Source organism: Crocodylus siamensis, chromosome 1, assembly GCF_052110815.1.
Source record: "Crocodylus siamensis isolate JL-2025a chromosome 1, ASM5211081v1, whole genome shotgun sequence".
Lineage (NCBI taxonomy): Eukaryota > Metazoa > Chordata > Crocodylia > Crocodylidae > Crocodylus > Crocodylus siamensis.
In genome coordinates this window covers 280135238-280156633 of record NC_143395.1, presented here as the reverse complement: position 1 = coordinate 280156633, position 21396 = coordinate 280135238, and the positions used below count along the sequence as shown (strand labels likewise).

Genomic DNA, 21396 nt, shown 5'->3' with positions numbered 1-21396 from the left:
ACTGCCTGTGAGTGACTTGGGTTTTGCATAGACTGCGTCAATTTGTTGCCTCAAAAATTATTGTGTTTTGAACGCTTTTCGTTCTACATGCAAAAAAGCAAGAACTTTTTGTTCCAAAATGATACTTTTTATTAGACCGACTGAGAAACTGTAAAAAAAAAAAAAAAAAAAAAAAAAATCTTTTTCTGCAAACTTCGGGGCTTTTCTCTGTTGCTGTTTCTCAGCGGATATAACACAAGGAGTCAATTTTGAAAGCAGGAGTTCTAGATTTCTGCATTTCTTTTGGTGTTAGACCAACACAGCTACCACATACTTTCCTTGTACGTTGCGCGTGCCTCCTACAACGGCCGAAACGCTTGTAACCACACACAATCACCCCACGCTGGGCAACACCGGCCGCGCCAGCCGGGGGCGCACTTTTACCCGCCCCATGAGGGGCGGGGGCAGCGAGGGACGCGCGCGCAGCTCACGTGGCGCGTTTCATTTCCATAACCGCTGGAGCCAGCTGGCTGAAGGGCCTACACACAGCTGGGGCAGGAGGAGGTGGAGGGCAGAGCGTGACGTGCCCTCCCTGCTCCCATCCCCGGCCAATCCCAAGAGGGGGGGCGGGGCCAGGAGGGAGCGGGGGCCTCCACAACTTCCGCCCCGGCGCAGGCTCCGCCCTCGCGGCCGGGAGGGGCGGGGCTCCTCGCCGCTCCGCCATGACGAGCAAATGACCTCGCGGGGCATGAAATGGAAGTTCCACCGGGGGGAGCGCGTTCTCTGCTTCGAGCCCGACCCCACCAAGGCCAAAGTGCTCTACGATGCCAAGGTGCCCGCGCCCCCGCCCCTGCCCCTCCCCCCGCGCCGGCGCGCTACGGGGGGCGGTGCTGTTGTGGCCGTTAGCGCACGCGCCTGGTCCGGGCCGGCCGCTTCCGGGGGGGCGGGGCTGGGCCCGCGCCCTCTCCCGCCCCGGGGCGGCCGGCTCCTGCCCTGAGGGTGCCGTCGACTCTGAAAAGCATGAAAATGAGCATGCAAAATAAGCATGCGAATAAGGCTGCTGTTGCTTCGCTTTCTGTGGCTCCCTGTAAAGCACCAGCAAGCGAATCCTGCCCCCCCCCCCCACGCCATGAGGAGCTAGCCCTAGCCACAGGGATTGTTATGACACCTGTAGAGCTTCTCTGGAGGTTTCCCCCCAGGAGGTTTGAAGCTGCCAGACTGGGAGGGGGCTGCTGGCAGGTGGGGCTGCTGGAGAACTGCCTCCCCCACTGTCCAAATGCAAGTCGGAGTTGGGGGCCATGCTGCAGTTGCCCGTGAAAGCTGGGGGGAACCGGATCTAGAGTTGCTGTGCCTTTGCAAGCACTGGCTTTGTAGCCGGCAGGCTCCTTTTGGGGCTCTTTTTACCCCGGGATAATTACTTTGCAGGTGTGGCCACTCTACATTTATTGTGCGATTGACCGGTTTGTTATGTGATGATTGCACTGCCCAGGTGGTGGGTCTAAATTTACAGTGCAACTTGCCAGCTGTGATAATTACGTTGCATGTACGGCCAGTCTTGCATTGCACACGTGGCTGGTCTAAATGTACAGTTCAGTTGACCAGTTAATTGCATAATATACATATATATAACATCTGACAGGGGCCTAGGAGCTGGCATTTTCCGAGGGATGCCAATGGTCCAAAGAGGTTGAGAACTGCTAATCTAGATCTATCGTTCACCCTATCCAGAAAAACTCAGAATAGCTTATAATAAATCATAGAAAATAAGGGCTGGAACGATCTCTGGAGGTCATCTAGTCTAAGCCCCTGCTTAAAGCAGGACTGTCCCCATCAAGGCTTTGTTGAGTTGGGCTTTAAAAACCTGCGAAGGTGGAGATAGACAAAAATGACAAGCAACAAAAGCATGGTCAGTTCTGTTCCCTTTATTTTCTGCGGATAATCACTGTACAAGCTCCTTAAACTTTTTTTTGTTTTTGTTCTTTGCATTTGTACTATATTAATTTAGCACTTCTAAAAAATGTTCTAAGAATTTCATAAAAAGATGGGAAGACAATCCTTGCCAAACCAGTTTGCCATAGGAATTTTAAAAATATGATGCAAAAGAAGGTGATCAATAGGGTAGGGATTAGGTTGCAGCAGAACAGGATTTACAGCTGTAGGATTATGTGGCTGCGTGCTGTAGGCATGTGCATGTTTTTACTGTTGTGAAAACACAAGTATATGTATATGGTGTGTTTAAAAAGAAATAAGTAAATTAGACCTGATCAAAACTTCTATTTTGCGGGGGGAGAAAATCCTTCTGTGTGAAATCTCTTTTTTTTCCCCCTATAATGAAAAGTTCCAAAATATTTTTCCCTAAATATCAAGACGTTTTAACACTCCTCAGTTAAAGCCACTTATTTTGGTTTGCAGTGAAGCTAGTTTGTGTCTTTGAGCAGCTACAAAGCCTCATGTCCCCCTCTTTCTCTACATTCGGTAGCCAGCCTGCCATTATGATTCCTACTAAGTAGTTCCTAGCTGGACAATCAAGTGAAGACTCCAAGAAGGAGAGATTACTTGTCAAATAGTGGTATTTCTGTAAATCCACTACCTATTTCACATTGTTCTGCATGGTTTGACAACAGCGAGAAATGGGAATGGGGTAGCACCAGTTAATTGTCACTTGTTTTTGAATATGTCAGTTGTGGTTCAGTACCCAAACTTTGTCTAGAACCTCTGTTAGTAGTGCAGTGGCTTGTAGGGTGGTGTATCCTGTACTGTAATGTTCAGAGATAGTGGGTACATTTACACGTGTCCCTATGGCGTCTTTGTTACTGCACTGTGCATTTAGTACTTTCTTTTGGTTATTCTAGCTGCTATGTTGCCATAGTAATGCATTATAACATGGGAGCATGTTGCTACAGCGACTAACTGTGATGTCAGTGTTCTTGCCTGTGGATGCTAAGTTGCCATAGCACATTGCTGCATCACTGTAGCATCACGTGTAGACATGCCCAGTATGTATATTAGGAGGATTCTGTTTGCTCATAAATAACCATTTCTTTCTTGCGCTCACACAAGTAAATTCTCTAAAAACTCACAAGTGCACTATATATATAGAATGTTTTGTATTATTCTTGATTTATTGCTTTCTGTTTCAGATTGTTGATGTTGTTGTTGGAAAAGATGAGAAAGGTAGAAAAATTCCAGAATATCTGATCCATTTTAATGGTTGGAACAGAAGGTAAGAACATACCTTGTGCTGTTATTGCTTCCATTTTTTTTGACCCATACTCTTACAAAGATGTCCAGTCAAAGAAAGGACACTTCAGTGCTCTTTGTTCTGTGATTTTAAATTTTTTTTTACTGCATGTATAAACTTTTGTTTATATTGTTTTTGTGGGATCTGAGATTGATTCAGGTGGCTTTAAACTTCTCTGACATACTTTTTTTCTTTTTTGATGGTAAAGTTAAGTAATAGATTTTAATGTTGACATGCCAATATCCCTTAACACTACCCTGTAAAACTAAGCCTAAATCATGTGGGTTTTTTTTTTTAATCAAAAAGCTGAGGAATGATGAAAAGGTAACAAGATTTCATTAGAGTACAATTTTGTTTTGAATTTTACTTTTGAAAGTAATAATCCAGAAGTAATCATAAGGTTTCAATAAAATACTGTAGGAGTCAAATTATTAGTATTCAGATAATTCACAACTTGCTTAGCTCATGATGATGGTGGATTGCCACTCTAGGGCATTTGTAGACGTGCTCTGGGAGACTGGGGTGGGGGGCTTTAAATAGGGCAGCTCTGAGAGCCGCACTATTAAAGCATCTGGAGTGTCATGTGTATTGGCGTCCCTGCACTGAAAAATGGAGGGCAGGGTGCTTTGAACTAAAGCTCATCAAATCAGCTTTAGTTTAAAGTGCCCTGCTGCCATTTTTCAGTATGGGGATGCTGATACATATGACACTAGGAGTCTGCTGGACAGCAATAATTGCCACACTCTAACAGACTTGATTTAATCACGTCTTTCAGCGCGCTGTAATTACAGCATGTAGGAGCAGCCTCCCTGCACGTGTATAGGAGCTCTTAGTAGTTTGCTGCATCTTTTAGAGAAGCAGCTCTGCCCTTCTCAAATCAGCTGGTACTCATCAGCAATCTCATGCATGTTATCAGTGAAATACAGGCTGCAGCAAAATAGCTGGAGCATCTCAGTGATCCCATACAGATGTTTGGTGCAGTTGTATATACTTTGGATGCTTTACAAACCCTTATCTCTGCAGATTTTTTAGGAACCTAACCCTGCAAAGTATCATGGTTTTTACTCTATTACCTAGTACAGTGGCTTCAAACTGTGTTGCATGGACCTATGGGGTTCTGTGATAGGTTGTCAGGAGTTCCAAAAAGTTTGGGAGTAATGATGGAGCAGACCAGAAGGTAGTGTGCCAGCAGTCCTGGGCCAGTTCACTTGGCTTTGTGTCAGTCTTTAGGGTAGGGGTAGATGTTCTGTGGCAGAAGTGGTGATATGAAAGCGTTCCATGACTTCAGGACGTTTGAAAATCAGTGACCTAGTAGATGGTTGTGAACGCTACCTTTGTCATTCGGTACTTGCTTATGAAGTCTATCTTTCTGTTAACTTTTTTTTTTTTTTTTTTGCCCATCTTTATTTAGCTGGGATAGATGGGCAGCTGAAGATCATGTTCTTCGTGATACAGACGAAAACCGCAGATTACAGCGTAAATTGGCAAGGAAAGCTGTGGCTCGCATGTAAGGAATATGTTTATCTCTTGGCATATTAAGTATATATCTCTTCTTAAACAAACAACAAAAATGTCATACAATTCCTATGTACTGGATCCACATCTTTCCAAAGAAACTTAATTGAAAAGTGACAGAGAGAGACTTGCAACAGGGCCACCAAAATAAGTATCTCTGAACCTCAGTAGCTTCCTATTCTTGTAAAGAGCAGGGAACCTCAATATTATTGTGACATGCAAAGCACCAAATAAGCGTCCCTCAGGTCAGTTAATTCTGAAGTGGTAATTACCATAAAAACATTTTCCCTGGGACTCTCCTGTTCCATGTAGTATTATATCCTATTCTTTGATGAATTCAGTAAACAAATAGAATTTGTTTAGACTACATAGTTCACTCAAATTTAATCCTCTTTAGGAGAAGAAAGGGAAGGAAGAAGAGACGTTGCAGGTTGCCTGGTGTTGACTCTGTATTAAAAAGCCTTCCTGCTGAGGAAAATGATGAGAGTAGTGAAAACTGTGAGTTGGCTTTTGTTTGATGGTGGGATTTCTTATGCTGTTCACGTAACTTTACTTTTATTAAACTAGTGGCATAAATTAACTTGCTATGGGGTATGGTTTATGGCAGGGGTGTCCAAACTTCTTGAATGTTGGGCTGGATCATGAACTTTTTATCGCCCTGTGGGCTGGCGAGCCCTATTCACAGACCTCACAGGAAGCGGTATCACATCAGGAAGTGATGTCACGTGACCTTTGACACCAGTGAAGTTCCAGGAAGTGCCAATGAAATGGGTCTAAGCAGTTCAAAACTTGCCCTCTATAGCATCCACCTCTGCCACTGTTCAGGGCAGGATACTGAGCTAGATGGACCATTGGGCTGACCAAGCATGGGGACTTTTTTATGCTCTTATGTTCTTTGGCTGAGCTTCCAAACTATGGCTGAGATTTGCAAAAAGGGGTAGATAGGCATGTTACAAAGTTGTCATAAAAGATTTGGAGTCCTCTAAATCCCATTCATTCTAATGGAAGTTGGCCTTTTGACTCAGCTTTGAAAATCTCAGCCCAAGGTGCCAACCAAATGAGTCAAAATATATTTTGCATTTCTATGTGAGGCTCTCCAAGCATTTTACAGACATTAAATGAAACTCAGGATATCCCTGCTTTTCAGAAGAAATGTGGTGGTTAGGATATTCTGGGAACATCTCTCATTCTCTGTGTGATTTGCTTCTACTGTCCTTGGACCACCCTAGAAGGGCCCTCACTGCCTCATTTGCAGTTCAGAGCAGGTAAAGTGTAAGTGGGTAGGAAGGATTTATTTTTTGGCAGCAGCTGTGAGTGGCTTGAAGCTAGTGAAGATGTACCCACAATTAGTCACAGATCAGAGTGGGAACACAGTTGTCCTCACTTATTAACGTGGCTCCAAGGCCCTGCCCTGTCTCTGCCTACATGTTGCTCTCATGTTCTCTTGCTTTCTTAAGTCTCGAGAGTAGAGGATTCCCATCATGCCTACTGGACTGCCATCACTGGGTAGCTGCCCTGGTTCTAAGGTTGTGCTTCTGACTCTTTCATGGCCTCTTTTAGGGTGCACGCTTAGAACTCTGGCTTTTCCTTCCCGCCCATTTTGCTGAATTGTGATTATTCCCATGGGGCATGAATGTAGTTCAGTGGCTATGACTCTGCTTTCTCATACAGAGGCAATGACTCTCACAAAGTATGGCATATTTTAGTAGGATAAAAACATTTTGAAGGCCACACAGCAAGCAATAAGCTGTGTGCTGCTTGGGATGGGACAAGCCTGGCTGGAGTGGCAGGGGCTGAGCTGCATTTTCCCCTTACCTGTGCCAGTCAGTACCAAGCGGCACACAGTTCCACCGCCACTTCTGTTGGCTGGTGCAGACCTGGCCGGGCTCCTTCCATCCCCAGCAGCATGTGGGAATCCGGCTTCAGCTACATCGTGCTCCAGATGGGACAGATCTGCCCAGGTCAGCACCAGCCAGCACAAGCGGCGGCAGAGCTGTGTGCCACTCGGGACTGACCGGCGCTGGTAAGGGGAAAGCGCAGCTGAGCCCCTGCTGCTCTGGCTGAGCTCATCTTGTCCCAAGCGGCACACGGCTACGCCTCTTCCCACACGCACTGCGTCGGCAATGTGAAGGTGATGCAGTGCATGTGGGAACCTTGTCCCTTCCCCAGCCCTTCAGCTGCCATTAGGAATCTGCTGAGGGGCTGGAGGACAGGGTGTGGGAACAAAAGTGAACAGTGTTTACTTTCATTTCCCATTGCAGCACCTTGGGCCAGAAAACTGCTTGGTGGGCCACATGGCGGCTCGCAGGCCGTATGTTGGACAAGCTTGGTTTATGGGATCACAGTAGCATTGGTTGGACTATTTTAATACAGCCGTTTGGAGAATATTGCTCAACTCTCTTTCCAAGCTAAGAAAATATTACATCAAGGGCAGACTACATGAGACGCTACTGCTCTCTAAGTGTCGCTAAAAACTTGTGTGCTGGTGCTATTGTGCAGTAGCACAAGTTATTGCACATTGATTTAGTACTTGGCTATCCAGGTACTAGATGTGCGGTAACTATGGCGCATTAAAGAATAGGCAGCTGCACTCTGAGAGATCCTCCTCCTTTCCCTTTGAGGCCACCAGAACTGCCTTTTGTGTTTGAAGTCACCTCTTTTAGTCACTGTATTCCTTGGACAGCAGCTTTATGTTGTGCTCATGTTATTGATCCAGCCTCCAACCTAACAGGTTGACATTGTATCCTGGTGAAAAACAGAATACCTGCTCAGGCAGTATTATTATGTGACCTGGTCTTTTGTGTAATGGGGTTTCTTTTCCAAGCTGCAGGGTGGGAAAATCAGGCTTTTGCCAGCTGAATATTGATTGTTACTCCTTAGCATCTTTCCTTTCTTATCTATTTTGTCCCGTATCACTTTCTCTAGTAGCTGTAAATACTGTTTACAGCTTTCTGGACAGTCAGAACTTCACTAGTCTTCTGAGCATTTGCCATTTTGCTTGCTTAGATGTTTTGATACCGTTCTCTTCAACAGTAGAAAATTAATTTTAGCACGTGGTCTAACTTGCTCAGTCTTTGTATTTGAACATATTAAATGATAATGGTGCATTGAAAAGAGCTTGCCCTTATAAGCTGCATATGTTATAGACCCCCTCCCCCACCCCAAAACCAGAAGGAACTAATGATACTTTATGAATTTATGTGTTACCAAATATCTTTCAATTAGAGAGTATGCAGAAATATTTCATTTGAGTTTCCTTGCCCTGGCCTTTTAAAATGCTTAAAATTAGAAACCTTGAATTTAATGTAACAGAGTAAAAATTGTTGGGTATAAAATGTGAAATATACATGTGAAATACTTGGAGTAACTCATTTCTCTCTTAAACAGCTTTAAGTAGTTCTTCTTCTGATGACAGTGATGAAGGAACAGATGAAGAAATAAAAAGTGAAGAAAGTGACATTGAAGAGAGGACAGAAATGGTATATTTATATGAGCTACATTAATTTAATAATATTTAGTATGTTGCGTTTGAAGCGCTTGGAAAAATGGAGACAGCTGAAGAAAATTGCTAAAGGCCATACAGGAAGTAGTTAGGGCAAGTATTAAAATCACTGTCTGATTTAAAAGAGTACTTATTTCGACTGGGACATTCAAAAACCATAGCAGACATCTTACTCCTCTAGCTGACTTTGATTTCAGTTCAAAATTTATAAATTTGTCTCACTATTTTACTTTTTTGAGGTCTGTCAAATTTATAGATACGGTTAAATTTTACTACTGTTTTCAGTTAAGATAGCTTCTTATTGCCAGCAGGATTTTAATGACTGTTGTAACCAGTTTATTTTAAAGGAGCGTTAACTCAAAGTTGACTTAAAATTTTGCCAGAATTGAAGATTAGAAGAAATAGTCCCAGTTAGAAAGAAAAGTGTTTGCTCTGAACATGGAATTGAAATATTACAATACAGATAACTTAAATGTGAAGTAGTCTGTGAACTAACTGATGAGACAGTTGGAACAAATGAAAGAACAAAAAGCAAGCAGTAAGAATAAATAAATTTAAAAAAATTAAAATAATGTACAGGTATATATTTAGTTTATCAGAAACGGTATGAGATTTGCTCATTAAATTCACAAAATATATTGTGCTAGTTATATCGTTCCATGCAAGGCATTGAGGGCATGTCTACATATGTGTTTTAAGGAATGTTAGCCTGTTTTAATGTGCATTCAATTGTCACTAAAAAAAGTGCTATTTAGTTAATGCGCATTAAGCATCACTTAAACAGTGCTCTTTAGTTAATATGCATTAAGACAGGCTAGTGCACATTTTCCTAGTACCTCAGAATAGAGGTACATCTGAATGAGTGGAATGGCAAATGCTGGGAAGATTTAATACGTATAACTAAAGGATGTTAATGCACATATAGATTCACTCTGGATTTTTTACTCGGTTTCTTCCTTAATGGCTTCTAAATTATAACACTAATTGGTCTGTGCTGTCTTAGAAAGAAGACCAAGACACTCACACCAAGAGAGACATGGAAGAAAGAGCAATAAGCATAGAAATTCCTGAAGTCCTGAAAAAGAAGCTTGAAGAAGATTGTTACTACATTAACAGAAGAAAACGGGTATGAGTTTTAAGGCATGTGAAAATACGCCTGAAGGCATTCGAAAGTAGCTCTCCTGCGTAGTGGCTTAGTTTTTAAGCTGACTTGTATTTATAGTAGAGAGACCTAATCCAATGCGTTTCATTTAGACTTCCACTCCCCCTTCTTAATGACTAGAATAGTGAATTATTAATGTATTGACCCATAATATGGGGGGTTTCATCATAATAGATTTTGTTTTTAAGGATGACTTATCTTGGAAATCAGGTTTATCACCTTCTGCTATTGGATTTGCATTTCTCCAGGGTCAAAAGTTATAGGATTGAGCAGACGTGGGTTTGAGGAACAAATTTGAAATGTCTGAAATAATTTTTCTGAATAGATTTGTTACCGGTTGTAGGCAGTGAATCACATGAGTTCTTATTGTTCTTGAGTTGCCACATGCCATTGCTGATTTACGCAAATTGTCTCTCTTCTTCAGCTAGTGAAATTGCCTTGTCAGACGAATATAATAACCATCTTGGAGTCGTATGTGAAACATTTTGCAATCAATGCAGCTTTTTCAGCGAATGAAAGATCTCGGCACCATCAAATGACTTCGCATGCCAATATGAATCTTCACTATGTCCCACCCGAAAAGAAGTAAGTCATTTTGGCCATTTTTTTTTGTGTGGAGGAAGAATGGGTTTGATTTCAGGTCCAGGTTTTCAGTGCTTTGCGGTTCAGTAGACTTGCACCTCTGTGTACCCACAAAAATGGAGACTACACATTATTTGACCTGGAAGACAATTCTTTGCTCAGAGATGAGAGCATTGCTTTTTTACCTTATCTTAATGTAGCATTAAGATAAGGTATCACTTCCCTTTTCTCTACTGAATAGGAATCTGAGACCATTTTGTACTTAAAAGGTATTTTTCATGTTTGTGTGACAGGAACTTGAGTTGAGGTTTTAAGTAGTACCTGCTTCACACTGCAGGAAAGATGCATCTTGCTGAAATAAGTCACATGGTCCCAGGCCATAAGCCCCTGCTGGGGCTTCCGGCGGGCGGGGGGGGCCCTGCTCTTGCAGGAGCTCTCCAGGGCTTCCCTTGGGTCCTACTGCCCTTGGTTCCTGTCATCTTTGATAGGAACTAAGGACAGATAAATTTTAATTTTCTAAATTATTTTTAGGGCTGGATAGAATGGCCTTGTGGGCCAGATCTGGCCTGTGGGCCGTATTTTGCCCACCCTTGTATTAGTGTCATTACCCATGGATAGTGTTAAGGCTTTGGAACTATACAGGTTGAACACTGGCATTGTAGACTGCTTGTAACCTGTAACTCAGTAGGTGTAGATGTGCTGATAAATCCATTGGACACAGTGGCTGTTCTGTGATTACCTGGAAAGGAAGGAAAGTTGTGGGAACTTTATGTACAAAATAAAATTTGAAAGAATAATGTGTGTTTTAATTATGTTCATAAATAAAAGTGAGTTTAAAGGGAAAATACCAGAAAGATTTCTTTAAAGAAATATTTTTTTATTCATGTTTATGTCCATTAATACAGTAATTATATAAAATATTTGTATAACAAATACATATCGTATATACATCATTATAGAAATAAAAACATAATGTGACTAAGTCATTTTGGTTTTACATGTCTAAATAGTACTTAGCCATATAAGTGCAATTTTTTGGCACTTAGGTTTTACAGCTGTGGTAGGTTAGGATCACCCACATGCATGTACCTGTTGGGAGTAAACTGAAGAAGAATAATGGTCTTCCCACCTTTTAGTCTGGTACCGTAGTGGTTATTGCACTTGTCTTGGGGAGTAGAAGGTTCTTCCCCCCATCCTGTTATGCAGAGCGCATCTGAGCCTGCAGTTCCCATTTCCCCCAGTGCCCTAACAATCTGGTCATGGATTAGGTGGTGCCCAGAGTACCTTCTTAAAACTGACTCCTTGCGTGGCCTGGAGGAGGAGAGTAAGTCTGTAGGAGAGTGGTAAAAAACCAGATTAATATGTTTTGTAAGTTGCACCTGAGCTGCTTTGAAGTAAAAATTGTCTGAGTGCCTTTTGGGCAAAGACTCAGCTTGATAACAATCAAGCCATCTTTGCTTTGGCATTCTAACAATTTTTTTTGTGTGGTTAAGCCAGATTTAAAAACAAAAGTGGTCCTGAAAAATATGACTGTTTCCAGAAAGATATTGCTGATTAGAATAAGCAGCAAGTCAAAGGAACTATCTCAGAATATTGTCACTTACAAGTAAAGCTCTTGAGGTTATCTATTTTGAAGGAAAACAGCTGCTTTCTTATCACTAACCAGCCAACTAAATAAATAATATGTTTTTCTGTCTTTGAAAAAATAATGCTCTGCATAAAGCTGTGTTATTTTGTCCCTTTTCCCACACCTTCCTATGGTGTGTTTGAACTTCATAAAGACTTTTTAGGATAGTTTTGTCATGCGAGTATCTAAGCTTTTCACAAGCATTAACATAGACAGGAAAAAAATATACAGAGGTAAAGACTCTTGTTCACAGTGGCATAGCTGTACCAGCAAAGATGAAAGCAGAATGCTGATTTCTGATTCAGGATCATCTGTTCTCCAAAATTAGTCCCCAGTGATTGGGCTACTCACAGTAGGTTAAGTTAACCCTGTGCATAAATCTTTTTAGGCTTGGGAAGTTAATTTACAGTCTCACTTGGGCATTTGCATTGTCTTTATGCATGTCTGTACTGTGCCATGTAAGTTTTATGATTGTGTTTAAATGCAAAAAATAGATTCCTTTTTTCAGTTAGCTATTGTTTCTCGGAAAAAAGAACAATCATTTACTGACATTAAAATAAGTTATTTTTTGCCCCTGTCACTAGTTCACGTGACCACAAACTTCTCTAACTTCAGCAGCTGAATATTTTTACCTGATTATAAAGGACTTTTTTAGGCAACAGTGTACAACTGTGCCTTATTGTGGATTTAGCCTGTAGTAGAATTGGTGATATTGTGTGCTTTTATATAACCTATGATGATAATTTTTACTATATTTTAGGAATTTCTAGTTAAGTTCTCTTTCTGTTAGTCATATGTAATCCTTTTTCTGCTCTTCATGGAGTTTCTGGTTTATTACTTTACTTGGATTTTTGGAGTTGTCTTGTCATGGTTTCTTTAAAGGAAATTTTCCAGTGACTACATAAAAACTTGCAACTAGGCTTTTTAATACAAAAAATGAATCTCATCCCCCATGTCTTTTCTAGTGTTGAATTATGTAAAGAAATGGTGGATGGATTGAGGATAACCTTTGACTTCACTCTTCCATTGATTTTGCTCTATCCCTATGAGCAAGCTCAGTTTAAGAAGATAACTTCATCCAAATTCTTTCTTCCCATCAAAGAAAACTCAACAAATGCTAATAGGTAAGTTGGACAATTTGATTTGTATATCCTATAATTAGCCTCCAAAAACATTTTGTGGAATACAGAAATATATTTGAAATGCAGGAGGTAAGTACTCATTACATGTAAAAACAAGTCTGAAGTCAAAACAAAGTCTCAAACTCTTTGCTTATGAATTCAACATTTTTTGTTGAAACTGGAGAGTTAACTTAATCTGAGAATTAAGGTGGAATCAACCTAACACTGATTAAAATCACATGAAAAGGATTAAAACGTAAATGTCTGGTTGTTTGGCCCTTGCCATATGTTATTTAACTGCATCTTTTGAGTTGTAACCTGGCCACACTTTAAAGCAGTTAATGGCATTGTAAAACAAGGAATAAGCTACAAAGTTATGTCACAAAACGTGTGCGATAATTTTGTGACTGGTTCGTATGATACCATTTATTGATCACGTAGCCAGGTATGTCCCTCAGGCTGGGAGCCCTGTCAGCTGATGGGTTTCCTAGCCAGCACGAGCAGTCCTGGGCTCCCTCTGTACTAGCAATAAGGTGTAATGGGAGCTGATGCTTGATCCCACAATCTTGCCTCCTGTCATATGTGTGGCATGGCAGGAAGTGTGATTGGATGGATTACATATCAGATCCCATTGTGCCTTTTACCTGCACATATGGCTTGGGTCTTAGCTTTAACCACTCAAAGGAAATACTTATATTTGGCAAACAATAATTTTATGCCACATGATCCTCCAATTTTTGAAGGAGGCTAAGTTTTAGTTTGAACAAATATCTGTATCTGTGGAAACTGGCACTTGTTTTAAAACAACTAACAAAATACAAGATTTTACCCATATTTTTTTTAATAGAAATCAGGAGGAACTGTCTCCAAGTCCACCTCTGTTGAATCCACCAACTCCTCAATCCACAGACAGTCAGCCTACAACTGGAGAGCCAGCAACACCCAAACGACGAAAAGCTGAACCTGAAATATTGCAATCGCTGAGGCGTTCTACCCGTCATACATCTAACTGTGACAGGTTGTCAGAAAGCAGTGCTTCTCCACAACCTAAACGGCGGCATCTTGAAACACCTGCTTCAATGCCAAAGCTGTTTTTGCATCTAGAAAAAAGTAGGTTAAATTACTAAAGGTATCATTGTGAGTTACAACACTAAAAAATCTTTTTATGTTGCAAAACAAAGCTGACTGCATTAACAAATTATTTATTTGGTCATTAATCTGTTAGCTTGGAATTATTTTATACGTAAGGGAGAGATGTGAGCAGTGGGGCTTGGTCCTCAGGCCTGCACTGTTTAACATCTTCATCAGTGACTTGGATGAGGGGGTGGAAAGCATGCTGTCCAAGTTTGCTGATGACACTAAGATGTGGGGTGAGGTGGACACACTTGAAGGGAGAGAGAGGCTGCAACTAGATTTAGGCAGACTACAAAAGTGGGCAGATGAGAATAGAATGGGGTTTAGCATAGACTAATGCAGGGTGCTGCAGCTTGGGAGGAGAAATCCACAGCATACATACAGGCTGGGGAGTTCCCTTCTTGAAAAAAGAGGTGGAAAGGGATCTTGGAGTCATTATTGACTTCAAGATGAACATGAGCCACCAAAGCCAGACCGCAGCCAGCAAGGCCAGCCATACCTTGTCATGCATCCAAAGGTGCATCTCAAGCCGGTCCAGAGAGGTGATACTCCCCCCTCTATGCGACCTTGGTCAGGCTGCAGTTGGAGTACTGTGTCTAGTACTGGGCGCTGCACTTCAAAAGGGGTGTGGCCAGCCTGGAGAGGGTTCAGAGGAGGGCCACCGGCTTGGTGAGAGGGCAGCAGGACAAGGAGAGACTGAGGGACCTGAACCTGCTTAGCCTCAGCAAGCAGAGGCTGAGGGGGGACCTGGTGGCTGCCTACAAACTCATCAGGGGAGATCAACAGCTAATAGGTAGAGCCCTTTTCTCCCCAGCACTACCAGGGGTGACAAGGATCAATGGTGATAAGCTGATGGAGAATAGGTTTAGGTTAGAGATCAGAAGGCAATGTTTTACAGTTAGGGTGGCCAAAATCTGGAACCAACTTCACAGGGAAGTGGTCCTCGCCCCTACCTTGGGCAAATTCAAGAGGAGGTTGGATGATCACCTGTCTGGGGTCTTGTGAACCCAGCATTCACTCCTGCCTGTGGGAGGGGGTCAGGCTAGATGATCTGTTCAGGTCCCTCCTGACCCTAGCTACTATGAAAACTACTAAGGGGGAAACTGCAGCAATTTATTAACAGCAGTTTTTAGACACCAGTCAGGACTGAAGGGGCAGTTTTTCTTGGGGGTGACTATAAACTTGTAACAGTTACTTTAAATAGCATTAATTTGGTTCTGTGTCAAAGGTTTTAGACATATTAGTAAGAGGTTTTGTTTCAGTCGGTGGCCTAAAACCATTAAGATACTGGATTTGGCTCGTGGTGGCTGGGATGAGCAGTGGCAGGGGCAGTGCCTTTTTCACTTTGCACCGTGCATTCTTCTGCTTGTTGCTGATCCCATCTGCAGTGACTGGTGTCCCTGCTGTGTGCTGAGGGGTCCTCTCTTGTCCTGCTGCCACCCCATGATGCCAAATTTGTGGCTTCCCATTAGTGACAGTCAGTGGCAATGGTAAGCAGAGCACAGAGGGTGTTGGGTCACAAGAGGTAGCCTGTTCTTAAAGTTTGCTAACCCTTGTCTAAAACAGATTTCTTGACTGCATGAATTTAATCATTTTACTCTCTTTTTGCTTTTGAAGAAACCCCTGTCCATAGTGGTTCATCTTCACCTATCACTTTGACTCCTAGCAAAGAGGGGAGTGCAGTTTTTGCTGGCTTTGAAGGTAGAAGAAACAATGAACTTAATGAGGTAACAATAAGATCAATCTGTACAATTCATCACGTCCGTGCAACACTGGATTTAGGTGCGAGAATCAGTTTAGGATTCCATATAATATAACAGTTCTTAACAGGGCATCTGTTTCCGTGTTTTCATTACATACTGATTTACCTGCTAGGAAATTAAATTAGCATTCATACCTCTCATACGTGACGTAGGCATTTAAATACTGCCTCAGTCCAAGTAAGTGATCCACAAAACCTCTCCTAACTAATTAGGCATCTGCGGGGCATTGATACCCGTGTTTTGGCTAATACAGTTACTGAATTTGGCTGCTGTGTAGGCCCAGAGTTGCTGCCATATAGTGAAAGCTGAGCATCTCTCACATAATGCTGATTTGAGATTTAAAAACTGTATATTCCTGTACCAGAGTATTCTGAGGGCCCTGATCTCAGATCATGCCTAATGCTGACAGTGTGGAGTTCAGCACAAAGGGCTGCAGCTACAGCCAGTTTCAATAAGAAATAGTAACAGAAAAAGGAGAAGGAGTTGGTGTCTACCTCTTTATCTAGAAGTCAGTGTTTAGAACACTTGCCCAGGAAGTGCAGTACCTGAGGCCAAGAGCATCCTTAACCTTCAGAAGCTAAAGCTCACATATACCACCTGGGAAAATACAATAATCAGTAGGTGATAGCCAGGGATCATGGCTTTCTCAGTTTAAAAGTCACAAATTCTCTGATAAAAATTGCAGATTTTCTAATTAAAACCCCAGAATCCATGTTTTTCCATGAAGTAAAATGAAACATCACTATATATAGGTTACAGTTGAGCATTATGTTTTATTGATATATTTACAATTTTAAAGCAGTTTGGAAGCCCACCAGTACTTCAATCACTCTTATAAAATACATTTTAAATACCTATAAACTTTGGCATTTGATTTTGGGTTTCTTATTGTGAAAAATCAGAGTTCCCCCTGCCTCCTTTGCTCACAACGCAGGTCCAGCTGTATCTGTCTACTCCCCATCCCCTAGCCACTGCTTTTTTTGGCACTGGACAGCCCTGATATGTCAGTGACCTGCCTGTTCCATTGCCCCTTGCTCCCAAGCCATAGCCCCCAACCATGCTGGTTCCTCTCATTCCTGACCCACAGGCCCCTTGCCCTGCCAGTGTCCCTCACTCAGGACCTGCAGCCCCCCGGACCTACTGGTACCCCTCCCTGTCCATCCTTCCCCCCACTGGCCCCCCCCCAGCCCTGATGGAGGGAGCTCCCAGCTGCCAGGGCTACGGGGTCAGGGACCCAGGTCTGCAGCCCTCTCCCCTTCCCCCCACCTGCCCATCACCACCCAAGACCCAGCTGCTGTGGCTGGAGTGGAGTGCAGTCTGGGTCCCCCTCCCCTGTGGGTGGCACGGCTGGAATGGAGCTGTGGGAGGGATGGATACAAGCTGGCCACTGTAGGCTTGGGGCTTCTCATCCTGTTGTTCTTCCCCTGGGGCAGGGCCTGGCAGAGCAGGGTGGGTGCCACTGCCGGGAGCCCCGCACTACCATGGCAAGGTGCCCCCTGCCTGCCTGGCAGCAGTGGTGTGGTGGCTTGGAGTTATGCCCCTTGCTTCTGCTGGGTGGGCAGGGGGTATCTTGTTATGGTGGTGTGGGGCTCCCTGCCCCTCTCTGCCCTACCAGGCCAGGTCTCACTTGCTGGGTCATGGAGGCCTTGGAGGAATGACAGCAGGGCGGCAGGTCCTGAGCCCACAGCAGGCAGCCTGCATCCGCCTCTGCCCCTGCACTGGGACAGATGTGGAGGACACATGTCCCCTATACACCCCTAGGTGTGCGCACATTGGTGAGGAGCCAGCCCCCCTGCCATTCCCTAGACAAGTTGCCCATGGCTCTGTCCCAGTCCACCTGGGCCCCGCGGCCACTCATTTCTACCCCAGGCCCCAAACCACAGGCCCCACGTGCTGCCCTGGCTGGGCAGCAGCCCCAGCCCTACCCAACTTCTTCCCTCTCACCCTCACTATGGTGGCCTCAATCCCTCCTTCCCTCCCCCTAGAACAGGGGTGGGCAATTATTTTGGGTGGAGGGCCGCGTACCCAGTTTTGGCAGGTTGTTGAGGGCTGCATGGGTAGCCCCACCCCTTGACAGGTGCCTCGCCCCTGGTCACCGTCTTGGGACCAATGTCACAGGGCCAGCACTGGTGGGGCCCAGAGCGGGGCACAGGCTGGCAGGGGTCTGTGGAGCCAGGCTGGGCTGCATCAGCAGGGAGTGGGGAGCTGGCACAGCTCCATAGAGCCCCTGACAGCTGGGACCCCATTCTCCTGCCACCCTGCTCTGGGCTCCACCGGCACTGGCCCCGGAACACCGGTGCAGGCCCTGTGCTCCCACTGGCTCCCTGCCCGCTCACACCCAGTGTCCCCCAGCCCCGCAGTACAGGAGGGGGCAGTGCACAGCCCCAGCCCCCTGCTTGCCAGCAGGGAAGGAGCTGGTGCTGAGTGTGGAGAAAAGGCCCCTCACCCGCCCCACGGCCAGTGCTCCCTGCTGCAGGCGCTTGCAGCTTGTGTGGGGCTGTCTGGAGCAGGCACAGGCAGCCTTATGTGGGCTGCAGGTGGCCGCAGCGTGGGGCGCTGGCCATGGGGTGGGCGAGGGGCCACTTTTCCCCGCGCTCAGCACCAGCTTGTAACCCACCCCACTGCTAGCCTGTCAACAGGACAGGTTACAAGGTGGTGCTGAGAGCAGTGGGGAGGGAGTAAGCAGTCCCTCGCCCACCCCATGCCTGGCACCCTGCACTGCAGCCACTCACAGCTGGCCTGGGGCTCCCTGTGCCTGCTCCAGACAGCCATGCACAGGCTGCGAGTGCCTGCAGCAGGGAGCACTGGCCATGGGGTGGGCGGGCAAGGGGCCACTTTTCTCTGCACAGGGAAGGAGCCCAGGACAAAGCTGAGCGTGGGGGGGAAAGTGGTCCCTCCCCCACCCCACACCTGGTGCCCCATGCTGCAGACACTTGCAGCCTGCATGGGGCTGTCCGGAGCAGGTACAGGCAGCTCCACACAGGCTGCAAGCAGCTGCAGCGTGAGGCACTAGGCATGGGTGAGGAGGGGCCGCTTCCCTGCCTCGTGCTCCTTCTTTGCCCAGGGTCCCCCCGCTTCCCCCTCACCTGAGCTTCCTGATCCAGAGCAGCCACATGCTCCCAGCCCAGAAACCCTGGCTGGGGCTTCTGGCTGGGTGGCGGGGCTGGGTAGGCCCTGCTGTTGTCGAAGCCCATCAGGCTTCCTCTGGGTCCTACTGCCCTTGGTTCCTGTCATTTTTGACAGGAACTAAGGGCAGAGAAATATTAATTTTCTTCATTTTTTTTAAGGATTCCGCGGGCTGGATAGAATGGCTTTGTGGGCTGCATTTGGCCTGCGGGCTGTGTTTTGCCCACCCCTGCCCTAGACTTAACTGCAGGTTACTGTGGGAGCTGCTCTCCACGCTGCCTGGTTGCCATGTGCATGTGGTACTCCCTTCCTGATCGCCCTCCTCCCACTCCCCCGAGCCCCTTGCAGGTTGGAACTCTGCCAGCCTGCAAGGGGAAACCTGCAGTTTTCCACTCTTTTCTCCTTTAAAGGAAAAAAAAATCCACATTTTACCGTGTTTTTCCGTGGTGAATAGAAAACCCAGATCCCTGGTTATAATACTATTAATCACTTCTGGTTGAAGTGGGGCGATTGTATAGGAAGGAATTTAAAGTTCATGGGGCAGAGAGGGAAGAAAGTACTCTAACTTAGTGACAGCTGCATTTTCCAGATGAAGGAATTCAGATCCCTGTTTCCCCACACTCTATGTATTTTATCCAATGACTCTTCAGTGCAAAATAAGTAAGCAGTTCTCATCCCAATCTAGGATATATATTAATGGTTAGGGTACTATCTTGTGAGGTGAGGGTGTGTTTGAATTCTCTCAGGTTCAAGAGATGCTCTTCCTGGTTCTTCCTGGTATGCTGACTATCTTAATCTTATTCATAATTGCCTAGTGCTGCTTGTTTACTTCATGGGGAACCTGGGTGTTCAAATTAAAATGGTGAATTTCGCTCCTGGAGTCAGGCACATAAAAGACATTGTGATGCTCAGAGCTGCTAACTAAATTTCAAGTGTCTTGACATTTGGCTTCCAATCCCAGCCACTGTTAATGACGTTTTTTCCCATTCTGTTTCCAGGATGTGCAAAGCTCTAACTTTGTTTAACACACTATATTTTTCTCACATACATACACCCTGAGTAAGATGCACATCTTGTTTTTGAAAGGCAAAATTTAAGAAAAAAGAACTTTCCTTATAGTAAAAAACTGAGTAGCAGCACCTAGGGAGTTAAGCCTGCAAATTATTCTGCTTCCTGTGGAACTGTGGTGGAGTTACTTTTGGTTTTGTCTAGCATTAGTTGTTGTTATCATATTTTCTCAATTAATTTCCTCTCCTCAATTTCCAGTTGTTTTTGGGAAATGGTACATGCTCTGTGCGAAAAAATACAGTGCTTTGTTTTCAAAATGAGGTCACCTTGAAATAGCAATGCATATCTTTGAATGAAATGTGTTTTTATTAATAATCTTTAGGTGTACATTTATGTATAACCTTATTAATTAATATTATTTGTTTTTTGTAGTAAAATAAGAACAAATACTACTCTGTAAGAAATGGAGTGTGCCTGAGAAGGGGTTTTTTTTTTCCCCTGGATCCAGCACTTTGTTCTTTATCAACTATAACACTAATGCTGAAAGTTTTGCTTTCTGCAGTTGGAGAGGGTAGGTCACAAGTCAGGAGTCTGCAGGTGGTGAATGGAGGGCATGGACCATGTATATGGCATTGTTAATATTATGGTGCGTCTTGTGAAACTTACAGCAAATAAATAAATAGACTTTTAAAGCTGTCTGTCAAATAGGAAAACATTTTACCAAAGTACACGTTTTGCTAGAGAATCAAGCGTTAAAATTTCTGATAGGGTTGGAGCATTGTTGTACCTGTGATGGTCCAGGAAATGTTAAGAGACAAGATTTCTTTTGATTTTGAACCATTTTAAGAGCTGTTGGACATGTTTTCAGGAATCAAGTGCCCTCCCCCAGTTCTAGAAGGGCACTTGACATTTCTGGGAATAAATGAAGAAACTATTAGTTGTCTATTTTAGAACTCTGAGCTAGTTAGACCATAGTCTATGCCAGTCTTGATCATACCTCAATATGTATTTTTTTGAAATTTTATATTTAGGTATTGTCCTGGAAACTGATGCCAGAGAACTATCCGCCAAGTGATCAGCTGCCTCCCCCCTCATACATCTACGGCTCTCAGCATTTGCTGCGGATGTTTGGTAAAATATGAACTGTAGAGTAAAAGACAATCTGTATCTTAAGTTGGTGGTTTTCCATTAACGTTTGATTTTTTTTTTGCACCACCTCTGCTCCTCGGCAGCTTCAAGGTTCCTGTTGTCAAATACAGGACACTCTTGCTATTCGCAGAGAATCCGTTCCAGAGATCCCCTGTGAATGGTGAAATCCGTGAATATGTCAGGAGCCCGGCAGCGGGAACCTGGTGGCAGCAAGTGCAGAGCTCCCACAGACGCTGCCGGTGCTGTTGGCAGCAGGGGAGGGAAGAGTGAAGAGGAGCGGGCTGGATGGATCCGCTGAAGCCTAATCAAGAGAGAAGTTTCCCTGGGAACAGGGTGGCAGATCAATTGATCTGCGAGCTTGGAGAAACTCATGATCCACAATGAGCATTAATTGCTGTCACGCTTCCTCAATTACCGCAGCAGCAAATCAGTTAATTAATGAAAGCTATAAGGAGAGTGCACGAGAGCCGAGGAGAGAGCATGGGTT

At 44.4% G+C, this 21396-nt stretch overlaps 1 protein-coding gene across 2 annotated transcripts in view; it reads left to right on the top strand.

Moving 5' to 3' along the window:
- The first annotated feature begins 656 nt into the window (after positions 1 to 656).
- The window catches only part of MSL3 (MSL complex subunit 3), a 42771-nt gene continuing 22031 nt past the window's right edge, over positions 657 to 21396 (top strand). The window contains exons 1-11 of one of the 2 annotated variants that reach the window (XM_090063732.1): positions 657 to 811; positions 3120 to 3202; positions 4632 to 4727; positions 5133 to 5233; positions 8123 to 8214; positions 9241 to 9363; positions 9824 to 9984; positions 12574 to 12732; positions 13577 to 13839; positions 15481 to 15590; positions 20792 to 20891. In XM_090063732.1, the coding sequence (XP_089919858.1) occupies positions 713 to 811; positions 3120 to 3202; positions 4632 to 4727; positions 5133 to 5233; positions 8123 to 8214; positions 9241 to 9363; positions 9824 to 9984; positions 12574 to 12732; positions 13577 to 13839; positions 15481 to 15590; positions 20792 to 20891 (1387 nt within the window). In that variant the 5' untranslated portion in view covers positions 657 to 712. The remainder of the gene's footprint in view (positions 812 to 3119; positions 3203 to 4631; positions 4728 to 5132; positions 5234 to 8122; positions 8215 to 9240; positions 9364 to 9823; positions 9985 to 12573; positions 12733 to 13576; positions 13840 to 15480; positions 15591 to 20791; positions 20892 to 21396) is intronic. The other variant, XM_090063741.1, reaches the window with a different exon arrangement.